Genomic DNA, 25,229 nt, shown 5'->3' with positions numbered 1-25,229 from the left:
TAAATCTTCTAAAATATCAAATTCATTTATCAGTATTGTTTAACAGAATTTTGAACGTACTTTTGATCTTCTATAGGTGTATCCAAGGTCGCATCAAATGGCACAACTTCAGGTATTGTTCCCTCTCGCATTACGATTGACAATTGTGGACTAATTTCGTCCCAACGTTCCTCCAAATTTCGAGGAGGAGCTTGTTCTTTCTGCACAGTTTCTATAAATATTTTTAGTCAAAAAAATCATTCTCATGCTCATTCAAGAATAAAAATTATTCTCACTTTTCTTATGTCCACTCTTGTGACGTTTGTGCTTCACTTGTTGAACAATCACACTGCGATTGTGTCCACAGTGATGGCCCAGCATTTTCAGAAAGATATGCGCTGTCGTTAGTAGATCAATCAAATATTGTCTAAACACAAATATTTCCAATTTATTTATTTATACAGAATCTGTCCTCTGAACTCAAAATACTAATTCAGTTAATTTTTATTATTTAATCTTGAATGCCTAGTTAATGTTCATTGAATGCAAATAAAAGAGCTTGCGATATTTTCGGATGAAAAATTTAAAACATCGCTAAAAATGACATTCTAAAATAATCTTCCAAAAAGTAATCAAAAAAGAGTAAATAATACCATAAAACTGTAATTTTTGGAATATTATTTGAAACCATTGTTTTCTCTCAACTTTTCCCAGTTCTAAACTTCTTTGTTTGAAATTTCAAATTTTCTAAACTCTCATTTTCCACATACGTTCACAGAAACTGCCAGGATTTAACGTAGGTGCAGTTTCGCAATAGCGTTTGTTACAAAATTTTAACAGTTCCGTTACAAATACACCTTCGAAGTAACATTTGAAGCTAACAATAAGCTACGGTATACCCGTCAAGTTTTATTCTCGTCGCCGTCACAAATATGTCAGAGCGACGATATCGCGATATGAGGAAGGGCATTGTATTTTCGCAGTGCAAATCCTTGCAAAACCCGTCAAACTCCCGGAAAGTTGAACAGCCACCACCTTTTCCCATTTCACTGGCCGGAAGGTCGATAAAAGTTGTTTATTCCAGTAGGAAACGCGAAAGAAGAGAGAAAGACCAGACATGGGTAACGAGTGAATGCAATGGGGAGAGAAACAGTCCAAAAGAATCGAAGAAGTCGAAACAAGAGTGGCTCCCTCGTTGTTCAAACCAATTGATTTGAAAGCGAATCAATCTGCCCGCAACAGATAGAACTTTTAACAAACTGTTTCTCATTTTCCACTTCTGTCCATTTCATAAACAGATGCTTGAAACACGGAAATAAACAAGAATCATTTGCAGATTACATTGTAATATTACTGATGTTTATAATTAATGAAACAATGGAACTATAAAAATATAGAAATATAGATTTAAGTCAACATCTTTGATTTTTAAATACTGATTTTTTGCACAAGTGAAATATAAAAAATATTGTCAAGTTTTATTAAATTAAAAGTCCTTCAAATGCACTTTATATTTTTGTGTTAATCAGAAAAAAATTTGTTGTAAAATATCTGAAATACAGGAACAACTCAACACAACTGTTAATTAATTAAAATTATTGATACAATGTTCTGTTTGTGAAGATGTAAAGTAATTATATTTTTACACTTTATATGAATAAAGTAAATACAACAAAATATTGATTTAAATGTAGCTTATCTGAAAAATTATTTACTGAATTTTAAGACCTGAATAATTCTGTACTAAAAAACCCCAGAATTTATCTACCAATCGATTATTAAAAACTGATTGCGACTACACGATATTCAATAACTGCGATTTCTTCACGCTCCATGAGTTCGAATAAATATAACAATAAAATTCACGTTCCATTGTGTGTAAAAAATTCTTTCATACAAACCGTGACATTTTGATCTCGTCGAAACAAAGCAGTTGCGAGAGCACCGTTTCTCGATATTCTTGTACATAGAACACGTTGCTTTTGATAACTTTGCTGGATTCGCGAACACCACGGTCCTTGCTTTGATCCATCGCTATCAGAGTGTGCAAAAGTTCCTGCAATAAAGAATTAGAGGAAAAACTTGTTCCATCGGTGAAATAAATAAGGACATCGGTTATCAGTTTCTCACCTGGTAAGCTTTTAATGCTATGTGCAATCTGCGAGACCAAACTGGAATTTTCTTTTTATCGACGGTCATCATCTCGTAGTAATGGTCCATCTGTTTTTGCACTAGGTAAAATGTTTCCGTAGATATTGTTTCGCTGTCGAGAAATATTTGGTGAAATAACATCGGTCGAGCAATCTCAATTTCTGTATAAAGTAAATATAAACTGCTGCTCAAAATACAGAAGCGTGTAACCTGTTTGGAAGTCTAGAATTTTATCTGGGTAATTTGCAAGTATTTTTTTAGTGAAAAAGTGTAAAATTGAGGGAAATTGTGTAATTTAAACTGGAAGGGAAACGAATATTTAGAATGAACAGATCAAATCTGACAACAAATTTAGGAAAGTAGAAATCTGATAATTTAACGGTTTTATAATTTGGAAATTGGAAAAGTTGGGAACTTTGAAATTTGATTTAGAAACTGAGAAAGTTGAAAATATAGAAATTTGAAGACATGGAGATTTGAAAACTTACAAACTTACAAAATTGCGAATTCAAAAACTTATAAACTTGCAAAATTACAAATTTAAAAACTTAGAAACTTGACAACAACAAAATTTGAAAACTTGAAAATTTTAAAAAATTGCATATTTTTGAAAAAGAAAAAAAATTACCTGACATATTTTACTTCAAACGTATAATGTCGATTGAATTCCATGAAAAACCGCATAATCCAAAGATAACAAACAGATTCAGACGGATCTGGATGATTTGCGCCGACAATACTAGATCTTGCGAATTTCATTACAGGATTATAAGCGGCATTCAAGAATTCAACGCAAAACTCCTTCAAAAACAGCCTCACACTCAGCGTAGATAAACGTTCGCTTCTGGGGTCTTTCATAGGCCGTTTATTTTTCGGTACTGCCATTTTTTTCTATGTTACAATAAAATAATACGAAATATTACGAAAAATTCTTTGAGAATTTAACATTTTACATTTACAAATATTTTAACATATAAATTAGTTTGTACATATCTTATTTTGTGACAAAATTGAGTTTTAGATTACAAATATAATGTCTAATAATAAAAATACCATTTTATTATTTATATAATATAAAAAATATTTATGGTACTAAATACTATTCTGCATAGATCAAGACTTAAACAAGTTACAGCTTTGTGAAACCTGATTACATAAATGCATACAGACTTATGTAAAAACTTGTATTAATAGGTACTGCGAATTCAAATTAATGATTTGCAGAAAAACAAAAATATTTTGTAAACACATAACACATAACAGGTAATTCTTTATTCCACTTTACATGAAAGATACAATAATCATTTAAGTAAAAAATCTGAAGTATAATCTTATCATTTAGATAAAAAATTGGAAACACCAAAAAATGATTAGAGTCTGTTAAATTAATACACATACGAAAACCTTGCAAAGTACCTTCACGCAAAACAAACATTTTCAAAATTATCACAAAAAAAGAAGTACTACATAAAAATATTTTATTTTTTCGCGAGACTCAATTTATTTAAAAAGTGTGGAAAATGAAATTTAAATTTAACAATCTGTGTATTTATAATTTAACGTCACTTCCGCTAAGATGAGATAAATTTCTCTCAGTTTCAAACAATAAGTAATTACAAGCGCAGTATTTTAGAGCGAGCGACAATATTGTGCAACAAGTTCTAAGTTTAAATTTATTTACGTATCCAGTTTCCAGTTAAAAAAAAAGAATGAAAAAACGCAAACTGCGGAAGTGTCAAGATAAATTTATACCGATTTTCTTTAGTAATTAGAAAAGTTTAGTACAATGAAGCTGCGATAACATTTCCTGAGCTCGTCGTACTAAACATTGTAAAGCATCGTGTACCACAATTTCGCCAGAAAACTGAATCCCTCTTCGTAATGGCTTCCCTCCTTTTATGTAAAGGTCCATAAAAAAAGATAGAAAGGGGCAACGGAAAGATCAACAGAACAAAATGATGGTAGAATTCCATAAAAGAGACGAGGAGAGTCAGTGATCACTTCAATTCGGATAGTAGACAGTCATGTGACCCGGTAGATTTATGACAGTCCATAATGAAAGGAGCTACAAAGAACTAAGCTGAGAAAAGTTTGTCTCTCCTCGGATACGGATGTTACGCGAAGAAAACGGTAATAACGGTATAAGAGGGAGAAGGTCCGCTTGTTGCTGGCTAGGATATAAGAGACAGAAGAAAAAGAGGAGAATGTCCGCGAAAAGAGCGGTGACCTACTTTTAAATGTTTCAGCGCCATTAAGCAAGGAGCCAGTTCTAATTACGCGAGGATAGTCCTAATTAACAGTCGTATTTTCATTCAAATCCACCCAGCCTCTTTTCCACTTACTCATTAACGAGAAGCACCGGCAGAAGCCAAAGATTAATTGAACCGACCGTTTTCTAGTCTGATGTTTCATTGGTTTTAACGAATTAAAACGAATTCAAATTAGACCGTAACTGTTGTTTACTTCTCATTACTAATAAACCACCAAGTAATTACCTTGTCTCTGCCAAAATTCAGAGCTTCGATCTTCTGATAGGGCTTGTGACATAACAGCTGATTGTCTCCGATAGCTTTCATATTCTGGACGACGTACGTGCCGCCAAAATGCCTAAATAAATAATGGAAAAACATATAATATAATGAATTATCAAATGAGTTTTAAACCTTTTTGTGAAATATAAACTTTGTTTAATAATATAATTGAACCATGTACATTCTGATAAATAATTATTTTCTATTTATGAGTAGCGTCATCCATCTTGCATTTCTACGGAAGAATACATATAACCTCAAAAACGTTTAAAACTTATTCGATAACATAAGGATATAACAGAAATTGTTTAATCAAAATTATAACTTATGCTACTATTTACAAAAAATATCACAATGGACAAGTTAATTTGTGTTTATTTATTCAGATTGACATAATATACATATTAAATATATGTAGAAACGTTGTACAAGAATAATCTTCTAAGATAAAGTCTTCTGAAAACATAAAGATAGTTATTTAAACACATCGTAGTATTTATACGATATTAATGTAAATATATTATGTATTAATGTATATTAATGTAAATATACGGTGCCCTATTTAACATGATCACCTCAATGTCCATATACTACATTTTCGATAATACAAAAATATTTCAACTAAAATTTTTACTCGTCTTAAAAAAACTTTTTCTCTTATTTAAAATCTTTTTTCTATTTTAAAAAACAGCGTTGACCCAGAAATATAAAAAATGTACTAAACCTAAGACTTTTTATAGACAAAATTGTAAAACATCACAAATATCATAAAACTTTTACTGTACTAGAACAACGAATATACAGTGGGTTACTGTTTATTAGACACCAAAGTTGAAAGACAGAAAACTTTTATAAATCCTTATTAGAAGAAAAAGATCATTTTGTATAATGCAAGAATTTCAGAATATGATTTATGAATCCTGCAATGAAGGCACGAAGTAAAAACGACGAAAAAGAACCAATGTGCGAATCAGTATGCATAAGTTGAAAAAAATTGATAATTCAAATTCAATTTCATTTATGATTTCTGAAAATTCAATCGGGAGAATAAAAGGTAGCTGTCACTCGCAGATAGATTTATTAAACGATGAAAAAGCAGGTACCGGCATATTTTTCGAGAGAAAAATATTTTCCATGTAGTAAATATATTATGTTCAATCCATTAAGAACGAAGCAAAATAATGCGATTTTTATTACTTATAAAGTGACATAAGAAAAAAGAAATTCATAAAATTTTCTTCGTGTCATAAATAATTGTTCAGAAATGACAATTAATTGTTGATAAAATGTAAAATTTACGGAAAATACTTTCAAGATATCTTGTATTTTGCTAAAGAAAATTTTTCAATACAATTTATCTAAAGACTCTTTTTAATTATTAAATTTGTAATAAATAAACTAAGCCATATAATCTAATAATTAAAAAGTAATTATTGTAATTATTAACCAGTTGTTTCATACGCGATTTTATTCCAGTTCGCAAACACTAAAAATATAAAAGCTTTCCCTGTAAATGAAATCATGATTAATTGAAAAATGTAAAGCTTGAAACACCGCTGTTTCTCGATTCAGGATTTTCTCCGTAAAAACTAAATCTCAGAGTTTATTACAAATTTTATACCGTCCCTAAAACCTCGAACCTGAAATGATTTTCTGAATTGCGTCATTTGTCGCTTCCGATTGTGTTCTTCGCCGACCAATTCGTCGGGTGAGAGAAAAAGGTCGATCTCTTTACTGCCTTTGATTCTTTTTCAAGCTGCAAAAAGCTTTCTACAGGAAATGGTGGCACGTAGTACAAAGATGCGAATAATGCACGATACAAGAATAAAACGTGTACTTTTCAACAAGTGGATAAAAGCTTTTAGTCGGGCGGTACATAGGCTTTCTGCAAAAACTAGGTCATATCATTGCGTATCTAACCACCGCCATCATTTGAATATATTACACTTTGTCGCTAAGGGTACAACCCTCGTGGGTAAAATCGCTTGTTTATCCCACAGGAGTCGTATTTGTATTTAAATTTTATCGTGCGTTTAACTGTGAATTACTCGCTACCTTGTGTACACGTCTTTGATGTGATACATGCAAAAATCACACATGCAATTGAATTTATCAGAATGTTGACTGCCAAAATATTAAAGGCAGCTTTTTTATTACTTATATCTACGAATGTATGTACACGTATAATATTAACTGAAGCAGAAAAATATTCAGTTATTAAAATGTTTGATGAATGAAAAACATATTAGGCAGACTTTGGATCAATATGTGTACACTGTCAATATTATTGAACCTGCGAAAAACGATATTGACGTTTTATCAATAGCTAAGTATGGACAACATAGTTTGACGAAAATATTTTTTCGTTTCATTAGAAATCCACAAACTAAACTGCCAATCAGCGCGAACGTGTGAAGTTAACGAAGTTTGTCAATAACAATATGTAGTTTTAGTGCTAAAAACGCGATCAAGTATAATGAATAGTCCTTTGTAGACGTATGATTTATGACCACGCTATATTTCTATCGCGACTGTGCTTAAGATGATATAAAGACAAAAGGAGCTCCGCCATTATTAAGGATTATAATGAAATTCTGAGTAAATTAGTACATAGCTTTACCAACCACATAACTATGTATAATTCAAAAAGACTGGTTACTTCTAAATACAGTAACGATTTGAATCATTTCATTAGACTTTTATAAAATTGTTTAATTGTCTATAAAATTTATATAGACTTTTAAGCGAAGACATACATATTTATATGCAATGTAAATAAATTGTGTTTGAGTGAGGAATTTATGTGAGTTCATGTGAAAAATTTAAATATTCAATTTATGTTACTGTTTATAAAACACTCACATAACACTATAAATATTAGAACGAAAACTAGCTAAAAGAATATTCATCGAACGCAATGAAACGAGGAAATAATTTTCATTCAAATATTTATTCTCCGAACGTGAAAATTGGATATTCCGAGAAATTAGAGATGAATAAAAAAATCAAATTATTAAAACTGTGCAGAGCACATTTAAATGTATATATTTCGATATTGGTAGAGTAATTGTGACTAAACAAACGCTGAAAGAGTATTAATGATTTTTTTCTTTTGTAAGAAGCTTATTTGAAGAAAATATTTGAAGCAAAATCTTGATTAAAGTAAAAGAAAAAAGATATAAAGATGTGTAGGTAAAAGAGAAGAAAACTTACCTGCTACCTGCATACTTTCGAATTTTTTCCATTTTCTCTTGTTTTTCTTTAAGACGAGCAGCTAAAAGTATTGCTTCATCTCTTTCTTTTTCAGTTGTACTACGTTGCAGCCCAGACCTTGCTAACTGACTCGCATTTTGATCGCGCAACATTAACGATATAATCTAATAAGAAAATTTTGTTATACATTTTCATATATTTTTTTATTTTATTTACATATTCTAGTGTTATATTTACATATTTGCATATTTCTACAACTGGAAATTTAACAACAGTAAAGTTTATTATGAAGTACTTGTATTCAGTAATTTTGAATTCTTATTTAAGCTTGTTCACTTGTATTTAAAACAAAATTTTTTGATAAGAACTAAATTATTACGGCTCCACTTCAAGAGGAAACTATCGCACAAAATCTTAAGAAATAAGGATTTTAGTAATTTTATGGATATTTCATACAAGTTCAGACAATCATTACACTAAATAAAATAATTCTAATTAAAATATTTTACAACGAAAACAGATTTTGTAAATAAAAAATGTGGACAACTATTGTCATGTTGATAAATTTAAATAAAGAAGTAGTAGTGGTTTCCTACACAAATTCTATCGAAACACTACTTTTGATAAAAGCCTTAATATCACAATATTATGGCATAACAATCTCTTCTAACAAACTCAGTTAACAAGTACTATACTTAAAATACTAATATTTAAGAAATGTTATAAACATATTATTATTTTTGACTTACCTCTAACACTTGCAAATGGTATTGTTCCTCACTTCTATTACTAGCGATAAACAATAACATATCAACAAGTCCAGATGCATTGAATGCAAATAGAACCTAATAAACAAGTAGTATAGAGAATAGCTAGCATTATAAATAAAAAGGAAACAATAGTCTGTATCATACCTCATCATGGATTGTAACATCATTATCAACACGTTTTTCATTATCATCTGGAGGAATTTGTAACACATTTCGAACAAAGACAAGAATTCTTTCAATAATCATTTCTTTTTCTTCCCCCCTTTCTGCACTATCCTGGAGAAATAAAAGGAGCAGTTATATCTACTCCTAAATATTAGCATAATGTGTAGAGATGAAATTTGAGAACTTACTAATTTAAGAAGTTCACTTAAACGATTGTTTAATGCAGTCCATATGCGATCATCTGTTAATGCTATTTTATAATCTTGTGTATAAGAAATAAGTTTTTGATATATTGCACGCTGAACTTTATCGGTAGGAATTTGTTCATTATATACTAAGAAAACTGGACTTGTTAAATTGATGATTAACCTAGTTATATAATAAGTTATGGTCAATAACATAGAAGAATTGAGGTATACAGTATACTTTGTATAATTTATTACTTGCCTTAACAATACATCCCAAAGTTCTAATTTATCAGAATGATCAATAAAGATTTTGATAAGATCAGTTTGAAGCAGTTTAGCTTGCCCAAGAAATTGGCGTACAACATGATTTTCATTATCCCTTCTTAGATATTTAATTAAATCCTTTATAACATCTATGAAGAAATTGTTATAATGAATAAGCAACGTGAATAAATTTTTCAGCTTAAAATGTATATTCACAGCTACTATATAATCCTACCTAAGCAATGTTTGTCTAAATGATATTTAGACCCATCATAATAACCTAGCGCAGCACAAGTGGCTGCAAGCTCAGTGGAAAGATAATCAGGCATTATGAATCGGTTTATGTAATAAACTATTCAGTATGGAATTTCTTTATAAGAAATGATATTTAAAATATTTTGGTATACCTGTAATTAAAAACAAACGTATTGTACCAAAATAATATTATAGCTTTATTAAATAAATACAGCGGGTATAGTTATATAAATCAGCTAATATCTAATTAATTATAGATGTTTCATAAGAAGTTGAACACTTTCAATAGTACTACTTCTAATATAATATATTATACACAACTGTCAAGACAATAGTTCTAACTGTAAGAATTCACAAAATTGATCAAATATGATAAATGTAAGAGTGCATACCTATAAAAGTAAATAAATACTCACTAAATTTAAACAATCATACAATAAAATTATTGTAATCATACTAGAACTCTTGAACACTACCGGCATGCTGAATGTTTGAGGTTAACGTTTCAAAAACAAATACAAAATAGTTTTATTAAAATGATTACTTACATTTGCAGCAAGAATCTGAATTATGATGATAACTATTTATTCATTCTATCACCGAAAATGCACAACACTTAGAGTAAACACATTAAACATCAAACACAGTATGCATTACATGTCGCACGCAACAGGTGATGACCAAAACGCGGCAAACTTTTTCTGGCGCCTTTATGAAATTGACCACTAGAGTGCCTGCTATGCATATATCGAATTTGAACCTAATCAATATGTGTTATAATGCGATTACCAGAATTGCATTAGCGGTATAATTCTTGATCTCGTGAACAGTTGCGTGAACCTTAACTCTCAAATTTAATTAGAATTTAATGTTTGACTATAAAGTTAATTTAAAGCTTCTGATAATAAATATTTTTAATTTGTTTAAGTATTCCTTTACTAATTTAATAATATTATAATAATTAATGTAATGCAATTTATTGTGAGCTTATTTTATAAGAGTAGATGTTCAAATTGGGTTTCAATATATTTAATAAATGATACTGAAATGCTTCTGACTGTTGATAAAAGGTTATTAAAAGATTTCAATACTAGAATACACTTTGAAGTTTTCACAAATTTTTAATTTAAATTTTGTTATCTGAAAATTGATTATTTGTATTATTATCTAATTCTGTAAAATTTTAGTGTGTACTGTAACTGCTACATTCTGTTTACTATAATTGTTTGGCACATAAGCACTTAATAACATAAATGAAGTAGACCACAGTATTTTCTCTTGAAACTGCAAGAGCTATCTCCTATAATTAATGTGAAGATTACCGTTCTATTTACACAACTTTTCAGATTCCACAAAATATCACTAACAAAACTAATTGAGGAAAATATTCGAAATGAAAGCGCGCTAACACGTTTTATTTTCATATAACGGCACCTTAAACGAGTTGAAAAACAAAATTCATTTGCGGCCAGAAATAATATTCCTCTCTTTGAAATTATAAGAACAATTTAGAAGTTAATTTTATCATACTTTCATTTTTCTCCACACGTTTTTCACAGCTTCATTCCAAAATAGCACTTTTAATACCGCGCCGTTCTTTTCGCGAAATATTTAATTAATTACTTTCAAGTGAACTCGCTTTGAACTTGCAAACATCAGAGATACTTGGAATTTTTTCTGGGCTCGCCTTGAAAGCAAAAATTTCTCGCCACTTTCACAAAACGATGGACAAAAAACGTAACAGGCAGAATCCCGCTCTCGTGGACCTCCCGGAAAATATATTTTACCAACTTCGAAGCGTATCAAAGCTTTGGTCAGTATCCGCATCGTAGCCTTTTCTTTTCTTCCGCAAGGACGACGTGAAAGGGACACAAGGGCTCCATTATTTCACCATAATACCGAGAATCGCGTTCCACGTCGAGCAATCTGCAGTAGATATTGTCCACGATGGAGGAAAATAAAGCCATAAATCCAATTTCGTTGCTAGACTATACGAAAAAAAAAAAGTTCGGGAAGAACGTTCGAAGACTTCGCAACGAAGATATAGCTTAGGGGTAAAGCAATAGCAAAGAAGTGAATAAACTGACCTGTGACACGGTACGTATTAGATCGCTGAGGTTAAACAGCAAAATAGGTGACAATAGTAAACTATAACACTATAACGTGATAGATATATTATGTACTATAGAATAACTTCATACTATAAAAATTGTACTGTACGAAAATTTTTCTTCTATAACGAGTATACAAAGTAACACGTTCGAAATGATTTCTAACATTAAGTAGGATATTTTAAAAATAAGTAACACGGTTGAACAACAACTGTGAACAATTCTTCATTTCATCGAAATATAACAGTAATGTAATTACACAGATTCGTGCAACGAAGGAAACATTTTGGTAGAGAACAGTGAAGTGAGAAGAGGGTGTTAATATTCTATGGCGTTCCGCAATCCATCACATGATCATCCCGGGGACACAGAATAGTGACTAAAAGGGGATGTGTTTAACTATTGCGGGACATGCATGCTGTGGTTGATCAATATCATCGGCTGTATCTGGGTCAATAAGTTATTGGCCATTTAGTTGCTGTTCTCTATCGACACTTGTCTGTCCATTTTGTTATATTGCCCTTTTATCTCCTTTCTTTGTACTGTTCCCGCATATTGTGCAAACTGGATGAACAGTTTTCTGAATACACATATTGCCGATCGTTCCGGCTTTATATTCGCGCCTCTATTTTTGGGATACACAAAGTACACCTGTACAGAGTGATTCAAAATACATTAGATATTGTTAGAACATGATATTTTTAACTGTTTTAATATTTATATCTTACTCGATCTAAATCTACTTTTGCACCGATTAATTGTGTACAACATAGAATGTTTGCATCAAATTGCATCGAACATGAAACGATTTGATAATACTATGACCTCTAATTAAAAGTTTGAAATGTACGGGAAAGACAAAGCAGTTCATAATTATTCTAATTCTCAGCACGGTACCTCGTTCATGCTTTATCCCAGCTTATTTCGCTAAACCAAGATAATAACCGAGAACTCTATATTGGAAAGGGATGTTTCGCAGGCTTCTTTGTAATTTATCGCGGAAAACTGTAAGTCTGGCTGCTGCGCGAAGTTGGCAGTTAAATGTCGTGTAGGTAATCTACTCGTTAGTTAGTTAATTTGCTTAAGTTTCGTAAGTTTCGTCGCGCGTAAACATAACTGTCTGGCGGGCGAGTGAGTTGGAAGCGGCAGTCAAGTTGAAATAAAGCGATTCTGTTCAGTGCTATGAACTATAAGTGATTTTATAGAGCAACGGTATTTGAATGCTCGTTATGAGAAACTCGTTAGACGCAAAATGGGTTTTAATATGTGCCCAACTTCTGAAAATCTGCTCATAATTTTCTACCACCAAGCTATGGAATCTTTCATGTTAAACCCATTCAGTAATTAAACTACGGAATTGTGCGTCTAACATGTATACCTCGATTATTCGAGTTAAAATTGAAATTTTTTATCATTCTACTGTTTAAATAAAGGAAGAAAAAATTTTTGATAAAATTCATTTGGGAAGAGCATATCACAATTACAAATTTTAATGAGCTTTTGCAATTTGCTTAATTAAAAACGAATCTCTACGTATTAGCATCAGATATGCAGAAAATTTTAACTACTTCATGATGGTAGATTTAATTTGATGAATTTTACAGAAAGGCGATATGAACTCACTTATGTTCGTTAGTATTAGAAGAATTTAAGTTTATCTTTTTTATTTTCTGTGCATTATTAAAAGGGTAGTCCGATTTTCATAAAATAAATGAAAGTTTTTATTTAATTTACAGTGCATTAAAATTCAACTGTTACAAAACATAATATAATAGTTACAATAACATGTGTTAAAATCATTATATAATTTTTTCCATAAGAAACTATTCTGTGAAATGTAATAAAATGTATATATTTTTATTACTAATGAAGGATTATAGAAAATATGTAAAATGTAGAATAAAATATATATTAAAAATAAACAAGGACAAAGCTGTAAGATTGATGCAGTCTTCAGAGTAGAAATATTTGACATCGTTCTTTTTATGTCATGCAAGCAAACTATTTGTACCGAAAATAGGTTCTTTATCCACGCTGTATTTCAAATTAAAATACAGTTTCGTGTTACAGCAAAATAAATTTGTCCAGTTTTGCGTAATTTATTGATGTTCATTAATCAGTTTATGTAAATACTACGTGCTTATTAAAATTTATTACGTAATTTATTTTCGTCATTAATAATAAATTATTTGGTGTGACGAATAAGCTGCACGCGGTAAAAAATGTACAATGTTTTAAAAAGCTGTTGCACTTTTTATTTCTTATGTATGATAAATTTTGCTTTCTTTATAAAATAAAATTATGTAAACTTTCACATTAAATTATCAAAATATTTTAATATAATTTTTTACATGTAGTATATTCTTTCATTTACAGTGTCGATCATAATGGAGTTGTATTTCAATGTTTGAAGTGAAATCGAATGTGCCACGGACAGAAACTCATCGATATTACATGTACCTCGTAACTTTTCGAAAGTTCTAGTAATATGCGGTATAATATCTCGGTGTTAGCTATATATGTAATAAATTGTCACCCAGCTTCGTCAGAGTGTACCAGCAGTGCTGAATGAGGGGACTGATTTTCAATAGTTCACAGCCATGCGAATAACCACACCCTCTTAGCAGTTTCAACATTAAACTTGTATTCAAATTTCATCAGTCGTAGCATTGATGTTTGAATCTTGAAACTTCTTAAGTACATTCAGACTCTACGAAGAGTGGGTCTGACTTCTTAATATGTAGATTAATTATGGAATGGTAAATACTAAGGAAACAGTATGTATTCTATACAGATACGTGCTCACTCTTACGCATAAGTTTTGTTCCACTTCAATCTAAGGTATATTATACTCTGTTTTGAAGTTCAAGTTACTGTATACACATGTGAAAAGTTGTATAATTTAATATTATATTTGTACATTATTATGTTCATGATATACATTTATATAGTATATTTGTTAGTACAATATTTTATTTTATAAACATATTAATTTATATAATATTTTACTTTGTTTGATGTATTAGTTTACATGTATAATGTATTAGTATTCATCGTATAGCATATGGGAATGGAATCGTTGAACATAACCTAACTTTTTCTGTCACCCTCATGTTTCAGAAATTGTAAATTATTTTACATATCAAAGTTGAATACAAATTTCATTTCTAATATATTAATTTCATTTTTAATTTCAGTTATATGCGATTGAAATTAAAATTGATTTACATCTAAATAATAGCACATCCTGAACAATTCTTTGTTTCAAAACTTAAGCCAATTTTTAACGATTTGTGGCATTTGTCTTCTATTTACCCGCTAGAATTTACTACCTTGTTTATAATACTCTGCAAAGATAAATAATACAACTAATCATTTGCTCATCAATTTCTATTTGGTTACCTTTGAAATAATCCGCTTTGCTTATTTGTGCTATCGCTCTATCCATTCTTCAAAACAGAAACTCAATTACTGAAATGGCTTTCAACTCGTTCGGCTAGTTTCGTTTTATCGACTCAATTGATTCAAAACAATGTCCTCGTAAAGGTTGTTTTAATCGTGAAAGTAGGAAAAAGTCGCATAGTACTTGATGAAGTAAGGAATGATTGAGAGATGAGTTTCGCTGAACTTTTGTTTAAAAACTTTTGGACAAATACCGCAGTATAAACGTGATGGTATAAACTGTAGGTACTTTATCCATAAATTCGAGTACTTTCTCGAATTGAAATATGTGCTCAAGTAAAATTTATTGATTTTCTATCGATTATAATTATTGCACATTTTTCCATAATTTTAGTATGCAATTTGCTTCACAGGCTGTTTTATAAAATGTGTCATTTTATAATAATCTTAAATTAAATTCATTTGTAATTTATAATTTAATGCAAGTACTTGAAGTATCGAATATTAAAAATACATAAAGGAAAATTTTGTTATTCATCTTTAATATAAAATGTAATAAAAATGTTATAAGTTTAACCCTTTCAAAGAAAGGTTAAATGTACACGTGTCAGTAAAGTTGAGTAAAGGTTAAGGTATGAACTAGAATAACATTTTCGGGAGTTTTGTGAAAACTGGAATATCGGTCGTGACAGACGATAAGTCACTCGTTAATGTTTCCAGCTATCCGTCATTGACGCTGCTTCCGTCAGCAAATATTCACCCTCCTGTATCTTGCAACCCTTGTTCATGTTTATATTCAGAAAAACGAAACAAAATCGATGACTCCGAAAATATTAATTTCATATTAAATCCGCTTTCAAATGAAAGAATTCAAAAGCTTTCGACGAGTAATATTTAATATATTTTTTTAAATTATTTTCTGGACAAATTCATTTATTTATAGATTTGTAAGTAATTATAAATTTCTATGTGTACCAAACATAGTTATTATTAAATGGTATCATAAAATTGTCCGTATATCGTGATAAAACATTGTGTGTGCGTCACGTTCAAGACCGAAAAAACAATTTTGCTTGGAAACCGATAGAAAACGTGACCTGTATGTTTGAAATGGGTTTGTTGTTCTCTTGAGCGTGTGTGGTGGATTTCTGCTGCGAGGCAGAAATTTAGGCCCCTTTTTAAACAAGCGGAGTTTTATCCTGGTGAAAAAAATCACACAACGACAGCATGTAACCTTCTATTCGGAACGACACGTTGTTGAAAGTGCAGTGGTTGTACTCTGCAAGTTGATGATACGTGTGGTGGAAATCCATTTGTTAAAAAAAGTCCTCGATACTGCAATCTCTTGTGTACATTTGTTTTCTACTGCTGAAGAATAGTCTGTCATCCTAGTCGTAAAATTTAATGACATTTACACAATTAACCTTTATTTCACAAACTGAAAGGAATCTTTTTTTAGATTGAAGATTCTGTACAAGTTCTTCTTCCTAAAAATATCCTTCTTCTTTTAAATATTTTTATTACATTACAATATAATATGTTTTTATAAACTGCAATTATTTTATCCCTGGTGTGAATAAAACAATAATTTGCAGCAAATCCATTAAGTAAAGGTGAAGGAGAACTTGCAAATGTTTGTTAATGCAAACGTGTCGATTTATCAAATTTTATAATTCCGATTTAATGTGGGAAATATTTGGTATTGTACACCGAATTGACATTGATTAATTAATTGGTAAATTTAATTTGATTCAAAATGTGGCGTGGAATTCCGTGTAATTCAAATGTAATTAAAATCGAACGTGTTGCATGTAAAGCATTGCTATCTGAGCTTCTCATTTTTGTTATTGAGTTGGATCATTTATTGAAATTTGCATTTAAGAAATATTTGCCGGAATAATCTGTGTAGTACAACTTATTGTGTAAATTAATAATAACAAAAATTATTATTAAAAATTATCTACTTGGAAATTGTTTGTACTATATCATTTTTCATTGAAATTTTTTAATTACAAAGTTGTCATTTTTTATACATATGTCATATGTGTAATTCTGATTTAACATAGGAAGAATTGGAACACACATCAAGTACGAAAGTTCCGATTTTTTGAAGTTTAATTATATATTATATCAGATTGCAGTTGTATCACATATATTTTAATTATTATTGAAAATTATATTATTAATATTAAGGTGCTTCGATTTCACATACAAATTGTTTTCCCTTTATTTGTATTGTGTTATACAAAACGTTATACGTACGTCAGGATGTTGCACACAGATTTCAAATAATTACTTCTTTTCAATAATTAAATTTCGTGCTTCAATGTTATATTACAATGATATTCTCCATTTTAAAAATCCACAGTAAAGTTACATAACCTCACAAATTCACAACATCAATACCAACAAGAAATTATAATCCTCAATTCCATTAGTTACAAAATTTACAGTTGTATCATGATAAATAATTTCACATGACACTTTAATTGACCTTGTAAGACCATGCAAGAATTAAATCCACGTGTATACTGATACAAGAGTTTAATAATGCTTCATACTTTTTAACTGTTCTTTACACATTATAAACTGCATTTCTTAAAGTTTTTAACAGTTTCATTTCAAGTTTCATCACGACTTAATTAAATGAAAAATGAGACTCTTTCGAAAGTTCAAAATCATAATTTTCCATAAGTCTTTGTTACATACAAAAACTCGGTAATTACTTTCGTTTTGCTATTTCCTTTCCAGAAACTTCATCTTCCGCTAAATCGTTGTGAATCAAGTAACGTACATCACAAAGTAAACATTACGAGGTTGTTCAGGTTTCCGTATAATTGTATTAAGGGCTCTTTGATCCAGTTCAACGGGAAATAGACTTACACTCGGCGAGAGCAATGATTTCGTTAAGCAGTAAATCTGCGAGCAGAGATATCGTGTTTTACTCTTCCATATACTCTCTGTATGTGAGGCTGATTTCTTTGCAAGTCGCTTTATTGCGCTTTCCTCTGAAAAAGAGAAGGTCGCTGGAAACAGCTTGCTCGATATTGACAAGATCGATACAAATGCCGCTCACGGAATAGGTTGATGCGGTTTTAATGCACCGCAAAAGAGAAGTGGATCCAAGATATTTCGTAATAAGGTTCCTCCTTTCCGTTGTTTACATAGCCAATGCTATTATTTCGAGGCGAGTATGCCATCCAACAGAACATTACATTCGCCAGGATCTACTTAATGTACACGCTATTTGTGGAGTTCAGATGGTTTGTATTTGTCGGTGTAGCCACCTGTTTCTCCACACAATCTGATTGCCAAATAAGTACTGTTTAATTCTTGAAATATTAAATACTATAAGCTTTTCGAAAACAAACTAAATTTCCTGTTTATTGATCAGCTGGAAAGTAATACATTCATGAAATATACTAATTAAGATAAAAAGAGTTACCAAAATTTGATTCACATCGGTACACAATTAATGTTTATACAAATTTATACTTTTACAAGTATATTGTCAGTTATTGTACCTTATGTGCTAATATGAATAAGATTTCTCAGAATCAGGTGTCAGTAAATATTAAAAGCTGCAAGCTAAAAATAGAACCTCATAAATTCTAATTTAAGTCTCAGCTCACCTAAGTGGTCGTAAATAGCGCCTTGAGGTTGTAATTAGACTTTAATTTCTACGTAAGTTTCTATGCTAAAATTTCACTTTGACCTCCAGTACCTTGCCTACAATTAATAGCTACAAACTAGAGTTTAAATTCTGACTCAGTTGTCTGACTAATGGTTTTTCTTTGGAATTGTATGCACAGAATGCAAGAAAATTTGATCGAAGTTGAAGCAATGATGAAATTTTAATAGAAGTTTACTTACTGGGGAAATGAGAATTTGTTTGTTTGAGTGTCAAGAACAATTTTATTATAATTTAGTCTTAAATTATACGACCATCAAAATTGCCATATTTATCAATTAAAACATCTACACATATATGTTATTATGTATGGACAGCTTACGTGTAGTTTCAAAATTATTAAAATAAAAAGTTGAATGTAATATTCCGAAAATATGTTGTGATCAATTAAATTAAATTAATTAATTAAATTAATTAAATTAAGATGCCTTTGTCGAAATGTATATCAACTTTTGTCGACAGGTAAATTTTGTTTTTGTCAAATTTTTAAGAGTAAATATTCAAATTACTTTATGTTACATCCCTCATATATTTATCGTTGTACATTATTCTTAACCTAAAACATATTGAACGTCCACAAAGCTAGTATCGAATCAACGAGTTTAAAAATTTTTAAGATGTCCACAAACGATGCATCCACCCTAACAAATTTTATTAACAGTTTCTGCGTCAAAGTCTAGCACCCCTAATACTCTTCTTATCCCTGTCACAATATTCCATCACGCAAACACGATCAAAGCGTGCGTACTAATGAGTACACAGTAAGTTCACCTCCCCATGCATGCTGCGGTGACTATCAGGGAAACTATCGCCCTGTAAATGTCGATGTAATCCAAAAGTCCGGAGAAGATCAGATAGTCTCCGCCAACAGCGATGTACTCGTGTTTAGAACTTAATCTAGTTAGTAAGCAATTTTCTCACGCTTGAATTAATTATTCTATTGCCTCTGAATTTTTCAAACAATGCCTGGGCTGTGAGAGGTTAACACTTTTATGCAGTGTTCTTAAGTGCTGTTCAAAACGCCTGCATTTAATGAATTAGTAAACTTAATTGCGTACAAATTTATTTATAGTTTCATTTTACTAAATAATCGGTAATTTATTATTTTTAATGAAACATTTTTTAATGTGTACATTATCCTAAAATTCAGGTAAATATTAGAAGTTCTTCATTTGATATAAAGACACTTCATCCGCAACAAGTGAGAGTTTTCAATATAACCTAAAAACGTAACATGTCTAACAAATAATCTTCTTTTACTTAATACACACATATTAATTTTTAAATCACCTTATTACAATTATTATTATTTAACAATCTTTCTAAGTATTATTCTATTCACAAGACACATTCATTTCGTACCAAGATACCGAGCGTTTTCTAAAACAAGCTCACGCCCACCACGTAAATGTTATCGACCAGTCTCGAGATATAAAGGTGCACGCCTGAGAACAGCGAAATGTAAGAATATTTTTTTCAATCGTGACAAATGAAGCGTCGCGTTTACACGGATCGGTGACTCGATTATAAAATACGCTTCTTTGAAGTTGCTACCCCAGTGGGTGTAATGCACAGAAATATACCGAGCTCAACTATAAGCTTACGCTCCAGTTCTACAAAGACGTTAATTCACCATCATGGCTTGTTAAGCTTGAACATGAGAGAGGGTTACGATCTACCTTTGTATTGTGACACAGTGATAGCAAAATTCACGTCGTTATATGATTCTGCTTCGATTCACTGCCTCAAAGAACTGCTATATCATAATTTCTGCTAAGATACATACGTTCGGTGTAGGAAAAGAAATTCATGAATTTATGATGGAAATGTTCAATGATTTTTCTTCATTAGAATACATTGAAAATTTAGGTAAAGGAGTTTGATTTAAATCGAAGTTTGATTTAATCATGGCTGAAGTAAATTCAAAATTTTAGTAGACAATTTTTTCCTTGTTCTGCTGATGATAAGTAAATGTGTCTGAAAGTGGAAGTTTTGTATATGACTCATATAATATTACAGATTTAGTAATTTATAAGCATCCATATTCGCTAATACTTCGATAAGAGAACATTCTTAAAATGTTAAATAAAGTACTTTCAACTGCGATATTTTAAGGCTTTCGTTAATATATCGTTTTAATAAAATGAAACAACTAATAGTAAGAAGATTGTAGTTGCCAATGCATACATTTTCCTTAAGTATAAATATAGCTTATTTGAGACAAAACATAGCTGATAACCCTCAATAGACTTCCTTCAAACAATAACATCAACGTCTGACCACCCCCTTGTTAGTATCAAATGTTTCGTAAGCTGCCGCGTGAGACTATGGTTTCCCTTGAAGTAGGAAAGTCGTCTACTTCATGGCAGTAGATCGATGTCTAATATTCGTAATGAAGGGAGACTACAGCGACGGTGGCACGTATTACAATAATGGTAGGTACTGAACCTGACATAGCGAAACTGTAATACAATGGCGTTGATGTTGGTGAGTGTCCAGTCGTGAGCGAATGACAGAACACAAATGCGATGGACCATGGAATGGTTAGGTAGTTTCTAACAACGACGAGCACGGTCGCAGATGGTGCAATCTGAACTTAAACGTACTTGTACGACGAATGACAACGCGTAACAGAAATTGAATAGTTGCGCAAGCAACTCGTGAAATTAAATAGCCGGGGAAAATATTGTTCTCTTTGAACGCGAAATTTGATCGTTTAATGACATTCGACTGAGAGCAATTTACTTTTTTTATTTCAGTCGAAAATTTCTATTTCATCGAATATCTTTGAGGATAGGTTAATCTTTGAGGTTAGGTTAATCTTCGAGCAAGTTAGTTATTATTACAGTGTTGAAACGAAGGAAGAAAATTAATGTATTACGCATATTTTGTTAATTGAGGATCCTGTGTTATGTGCATTATAATTTAATTTGATCCTAAAATCGAATTGTGTTAAAAATATGAGTACGCCATATTTTGTGTATTCACAATTTTAATCTTTCATGTTATATGCAACAATTTAAAGAACTCTTTTGACTGCATTTCTTTTAAAACTTTGTATAAACAACGTTGTTTTAATTTTGAAAAAGAATAAACCAGTAAAATAACTTGTATTAGGTTATACTTCGACTCTCGTATTTTTAAGGTGCCTCCAGCGCCATATTTTTAAAGAACACATTTTATCCTTCTGTTTAAGTAAACAATATCTTGTATCTCTGTATACAGACAACATACTCTGTATATTCTAAAAAACAGACATCATTGCGAGTATTTTATTATAATATTTTGTTACCATTATTTTGACATTTTGCTATTTCCTATAAATTACTATAATTTATTAAAGAAGGTCCGCAAACGAATCAATCATTTCTACCCAGAATAAACTTCTTGTTCATTTATTATACAGATTTTTTTCTTTCCGTATAATATACCTCGTCAGACATGGAGTAAATTTCCAGCAAAATTTTCGCCTCAAAGTTTAATACAGCTGAAATCAAGTTTGTCCTGCTGCTAGAGTTACGCAACTGTTGTCATAAAGGGCACTTTTTACTCGAGGACATTAGGTCGTTCGCAAATAATAAAAAACACCCGTTAACAACTCGTTTACAGGCCGATGCAATTGCTGGGGGCTGTTTCCCTACGTTGTGACGGGCCAAAACGGGACAAAAGCCCTCGCCTTTTTGCGAAAGACGCATCCGCATGTAAATCCCCGCATTATTCCCGGCTATACATGCAAGCAGGTTTGTTCTACCGCTCCCTTTTTTATTATTCCGTGCGACGTTCCCGCACGGGAACAACGGTTTCGTCAATTTCCTTCGTGAAACTTGCCAGAAAATCGCAACCCACGCGTTGACAAAAACCCTCCGTGTTTTCATTTCGGCGGAACTAGAAACAGGGTAAAAATGTGCGAGAGTGTCTCTGGGGGATTTCGAAGCTGCCGGTTATTGGCGGCGATCCCCGTTCTATAACCCTAACCTTCGAAACCCGTCTTTCGAGGCAATCAATGGCCTCTTTGTTTTTGAATAAAGGGGCTCGATCGACCTCCGCATAAAATAAAGAAGACTGGACCGTATGTATTCCAACTCGTTTTACAAGTTGTATCAATATGTTTGGATTCTTGTGCTGGCGTACGCGCAGTAAAATTTCTGCTACAAACGAGAAAATGGTGGTACCTCGGAAAAGTAAGTCAAAGTTGTGGAATAAACTTTTTGCACTTGGGACTCTGTTCTCCGGCAAAGCAACTTTGAAATTTTATCCAGTGCGTGTATATCCGACGGTTTTGTTGCTGATAATTTTTCCACTTTTCTGAAACTGGAAGCTGCCTGCAATAAACTTAAATTTATGGTCGAACGCGGTACAGTTCTGTCGTGAGAATAAACGAGACAAATATAAATTTTACATTCTACTGATTAATGTTCGAAATTAATTTATGTACGATTTCCTTGCATGTCGCTTATTTTTAAGCAACGATTATAACTTATCTTTTGTATTATATTCCTTTTCTATATGACACATTAATCACATGTGATGCTTCAATATTAATTCGTTCTAACTCTAAATGTGAGATTAATCTAATTTTCTATTTCAATTAATCAACATTTTTTCCAGCTGTGTTTCAATGTGGTTTTCACTTTGACAATTCTAGAAAATAATTCTTGAACTCTTGCAACAAGAGAATTTATAATTTATTTATTTTAATAATAAAATGAGTTAACCTAAACTGATAACAAGTATTTCGATAAGATTTAATGCAGAAAGTATAAATTTTGCAGCCGAAATTATATTTCATCGGAATAATCAAAAGGCGATATGATGTAAATTTGTAACAACGAGATATTTGGTTCGCTGGTGTATACGATAAATTATTGGGGGTCGAGTACGCGTTATAAATTATTTTGCGGGTTTAAGACTGTTACTTCTGCCTGAACGATCTATAGTCACGATTAATCGTTGCTGCTCGAAATATTTCATAGCTCGTACCTCAGCTACGCTTTCCTGGTTTTCGAAGGCACCGGTGGGTGCAGATACCCTTCGAGAAGGAAGATGTTTCACGCTTCATTTGCTGGTACGAAGTGCTTCTGTAAAGAATGAATGATCGTTATGGTTGACAGTGGTTGCAAATTCGTTCGAGGAGAAACACGAGATATGCTCTGAATATTTTATACTAATACGTACTGAAACTTTTCGTTTATTCCTGATTGCAATTATATTACGGGTAACAACTATGTAATATGTCTCAATTTTTCTGTACTTTCATTATCGGAACGAAAGAATTGTATTTAGCAAATAGTAATTCTATCAATAATTTTGCAATAATTTTTTCTATTAATAATTTTACAATAATTATACATTAATAATTATTCAGAAGTGATTGTAAATTTATGTCAGAAATAATACTTTTGACGTATCGACATTAAATAAATAACCAAATTCAATTTGAAGATATTTATTCATTTCCACAAAATATAAAAATTTTATTCAAAACACGTTTTGTGTTTAATAACATGTTTTGTCTTAAAGATGTAATTATTCGTCATTTTCAGAATATATTTTTAAACGTTCCAAACGAAATAAATGAGCGAAGGTCCTTATAAAATCAATCAGTTAATCAATCAAACAAAATAAAATTGCGTGGAGCATTTTCCTTTGACCCGTTATCCTTGAACCAAATTATAACGTACGAGGTGTTCGCATTGTTTGGTCCAATCTCTGCGCGTGTAATATATTACCGCGAATATTGGCAACGGAGGAATCAGATGCATCATTATGTTTGATTTTCTAATTGTTACGGATAGAACAGCGGAATGATTGAACAATGGCAAGACGCGTGAAATCGTAACGCCATACGTGTTGACATGACATACTCGCCATTCCGTTCACGTATCGTAGAGATTGTTCCGCTATTAACGGCTGCGCGCGTTAAATGTATGTGACTGATGGACACTGATTCAATAAACGATTGACGTGGATCGAATGATTCAATGACAATAAATCAGCTTCCAGAAATTCCACGTGGATGACGTTTGTCCACGAGGTGACCATGAAGATTGAACTAAAAGCAAATCTGTTACAGGTTACATCAATGTTAGATACATTGTACTTTAAATTTTATGTTATTTCGAATCGTTTGTCTTTGAATGTCGTAAATTAACCTGTAATAAATGTTTCAAATTTGCTTGTTAATAATCAATTTTACCCTCTGACGACTACTCATTGAATTTCAATTTACATAATTTATAAAATGAAATTTTGTCAGACACATTGTAATTCGAAATTAATTTTAGATTATTTCGAATTGTCATTTGTCTTTGAATACTGTAAATTAACCTCAAATAAATGTTTCAACTATTCTTGCTAATAATCAACTTCACCCTCTGTCGACTACTCATTGAATTTCAATTTACATAATTTACGAAATGAAATTCTGTCAGACACATAGTATTTCGAAATCAATTTTAGATTATTTCGAATTGACATTTGTCTTTGAATACTGTAAATTAACCTCAAAT

General features: G+C 31.2%; 1 protein-coding gene and 1 long non-coding RNA gene across 2 annotated transcripts in view; both read right to left on the bottom strand.

Annotated features, from left to right (window-relative positions):
- The window catches only part of timeout (circadian regulator timeout), a 312,058-nt gene extending 301,822 nt beyond the window's left edge, over positions 1–10,236 (bottom strand). Inside the window, exons 1-13 of the mRNA XM_012295970.2 lie at positions 10,065–10,236; positions 9,497–9,668; positions 9,257–9,410; positions 8,998–9,178; positions 8,789–8,920; positions 8,624–8,719; positions 7,875–8,038; positions 4,626–4,737; positions 2,759–3,021; positions 2,110–2,242; positions 1,881–2,035; positions 276–406; positions 61–211 (exon numbers count right to left, since the gene is read on the bottom strand). Coding sequence (XP_012151360.2) covers positions 61–211; positions 276–406; positions 1,881–2,035; positions 2,110–2,242; positions 2,759–3,021; positions 4,626–4,737; positions 7,875–8,038; positions 8,624–8,719; positions 8,789–8,920; positions 8,998–9,178; positions 9,257–9,410; positions 9,497–9,590 — 1,766 coding nt within the window. The 5' untranslated portion in view covers positions 9,591–9,668; positions 10,065–10,236. The remainder of the gene's footprint in view (positions 1–60; positions 212–275; positions 407–1,880; positions 2,036–2,109; positions 2,243–2,758; positions 3,022–4,625; positions 4,738–7,874; positions 8,039–8,623; positions 8,720–8,788; positions 8,921–8,997; positions 9,179–9,256; positions 9,411–9,496; positions 9,669–10,064) is intronic.
- Positions 10,237–14,513: 4,277 nt separating this feature from the next.
- LOC143264879 (uncharacterized) lies at positions 14,514–15,196 on the bottom strand. Its single transcript, XR_013038851.1, has 2 exons — positions 15,030–15,196; positions 14,514–14,974 (listed from the first exon to the last, which is right to left on the bottom strand). It is a non-coding gene; the product is annotated as an uncharacterized LOC143264879 (long non-coding RNA).
- Positions 15,197–25,229: the final 10,033 nt, after the last annotated feature.

This window comes from Megachile rotundata, chromosome 7 (genome assembly GCF_050947335.1).
Source record: "Megachile rotundata isolate GNS110a chromosome 7, iyMegRotu1, whole genome shotgun sequence".
In the NCBI taxonomy this organism is placed as follows: domain Eukaryota; kingdom Metazoa; phylum Arthropoda; class Insecta; order Hymenoptera; family Megachilidae; genus Megachile; species Megachile rotundata.
Note: the sequence above shows the minus strand (reverse complement) of the source record. Positions and strands in the feature narration are given on the sequence as shown.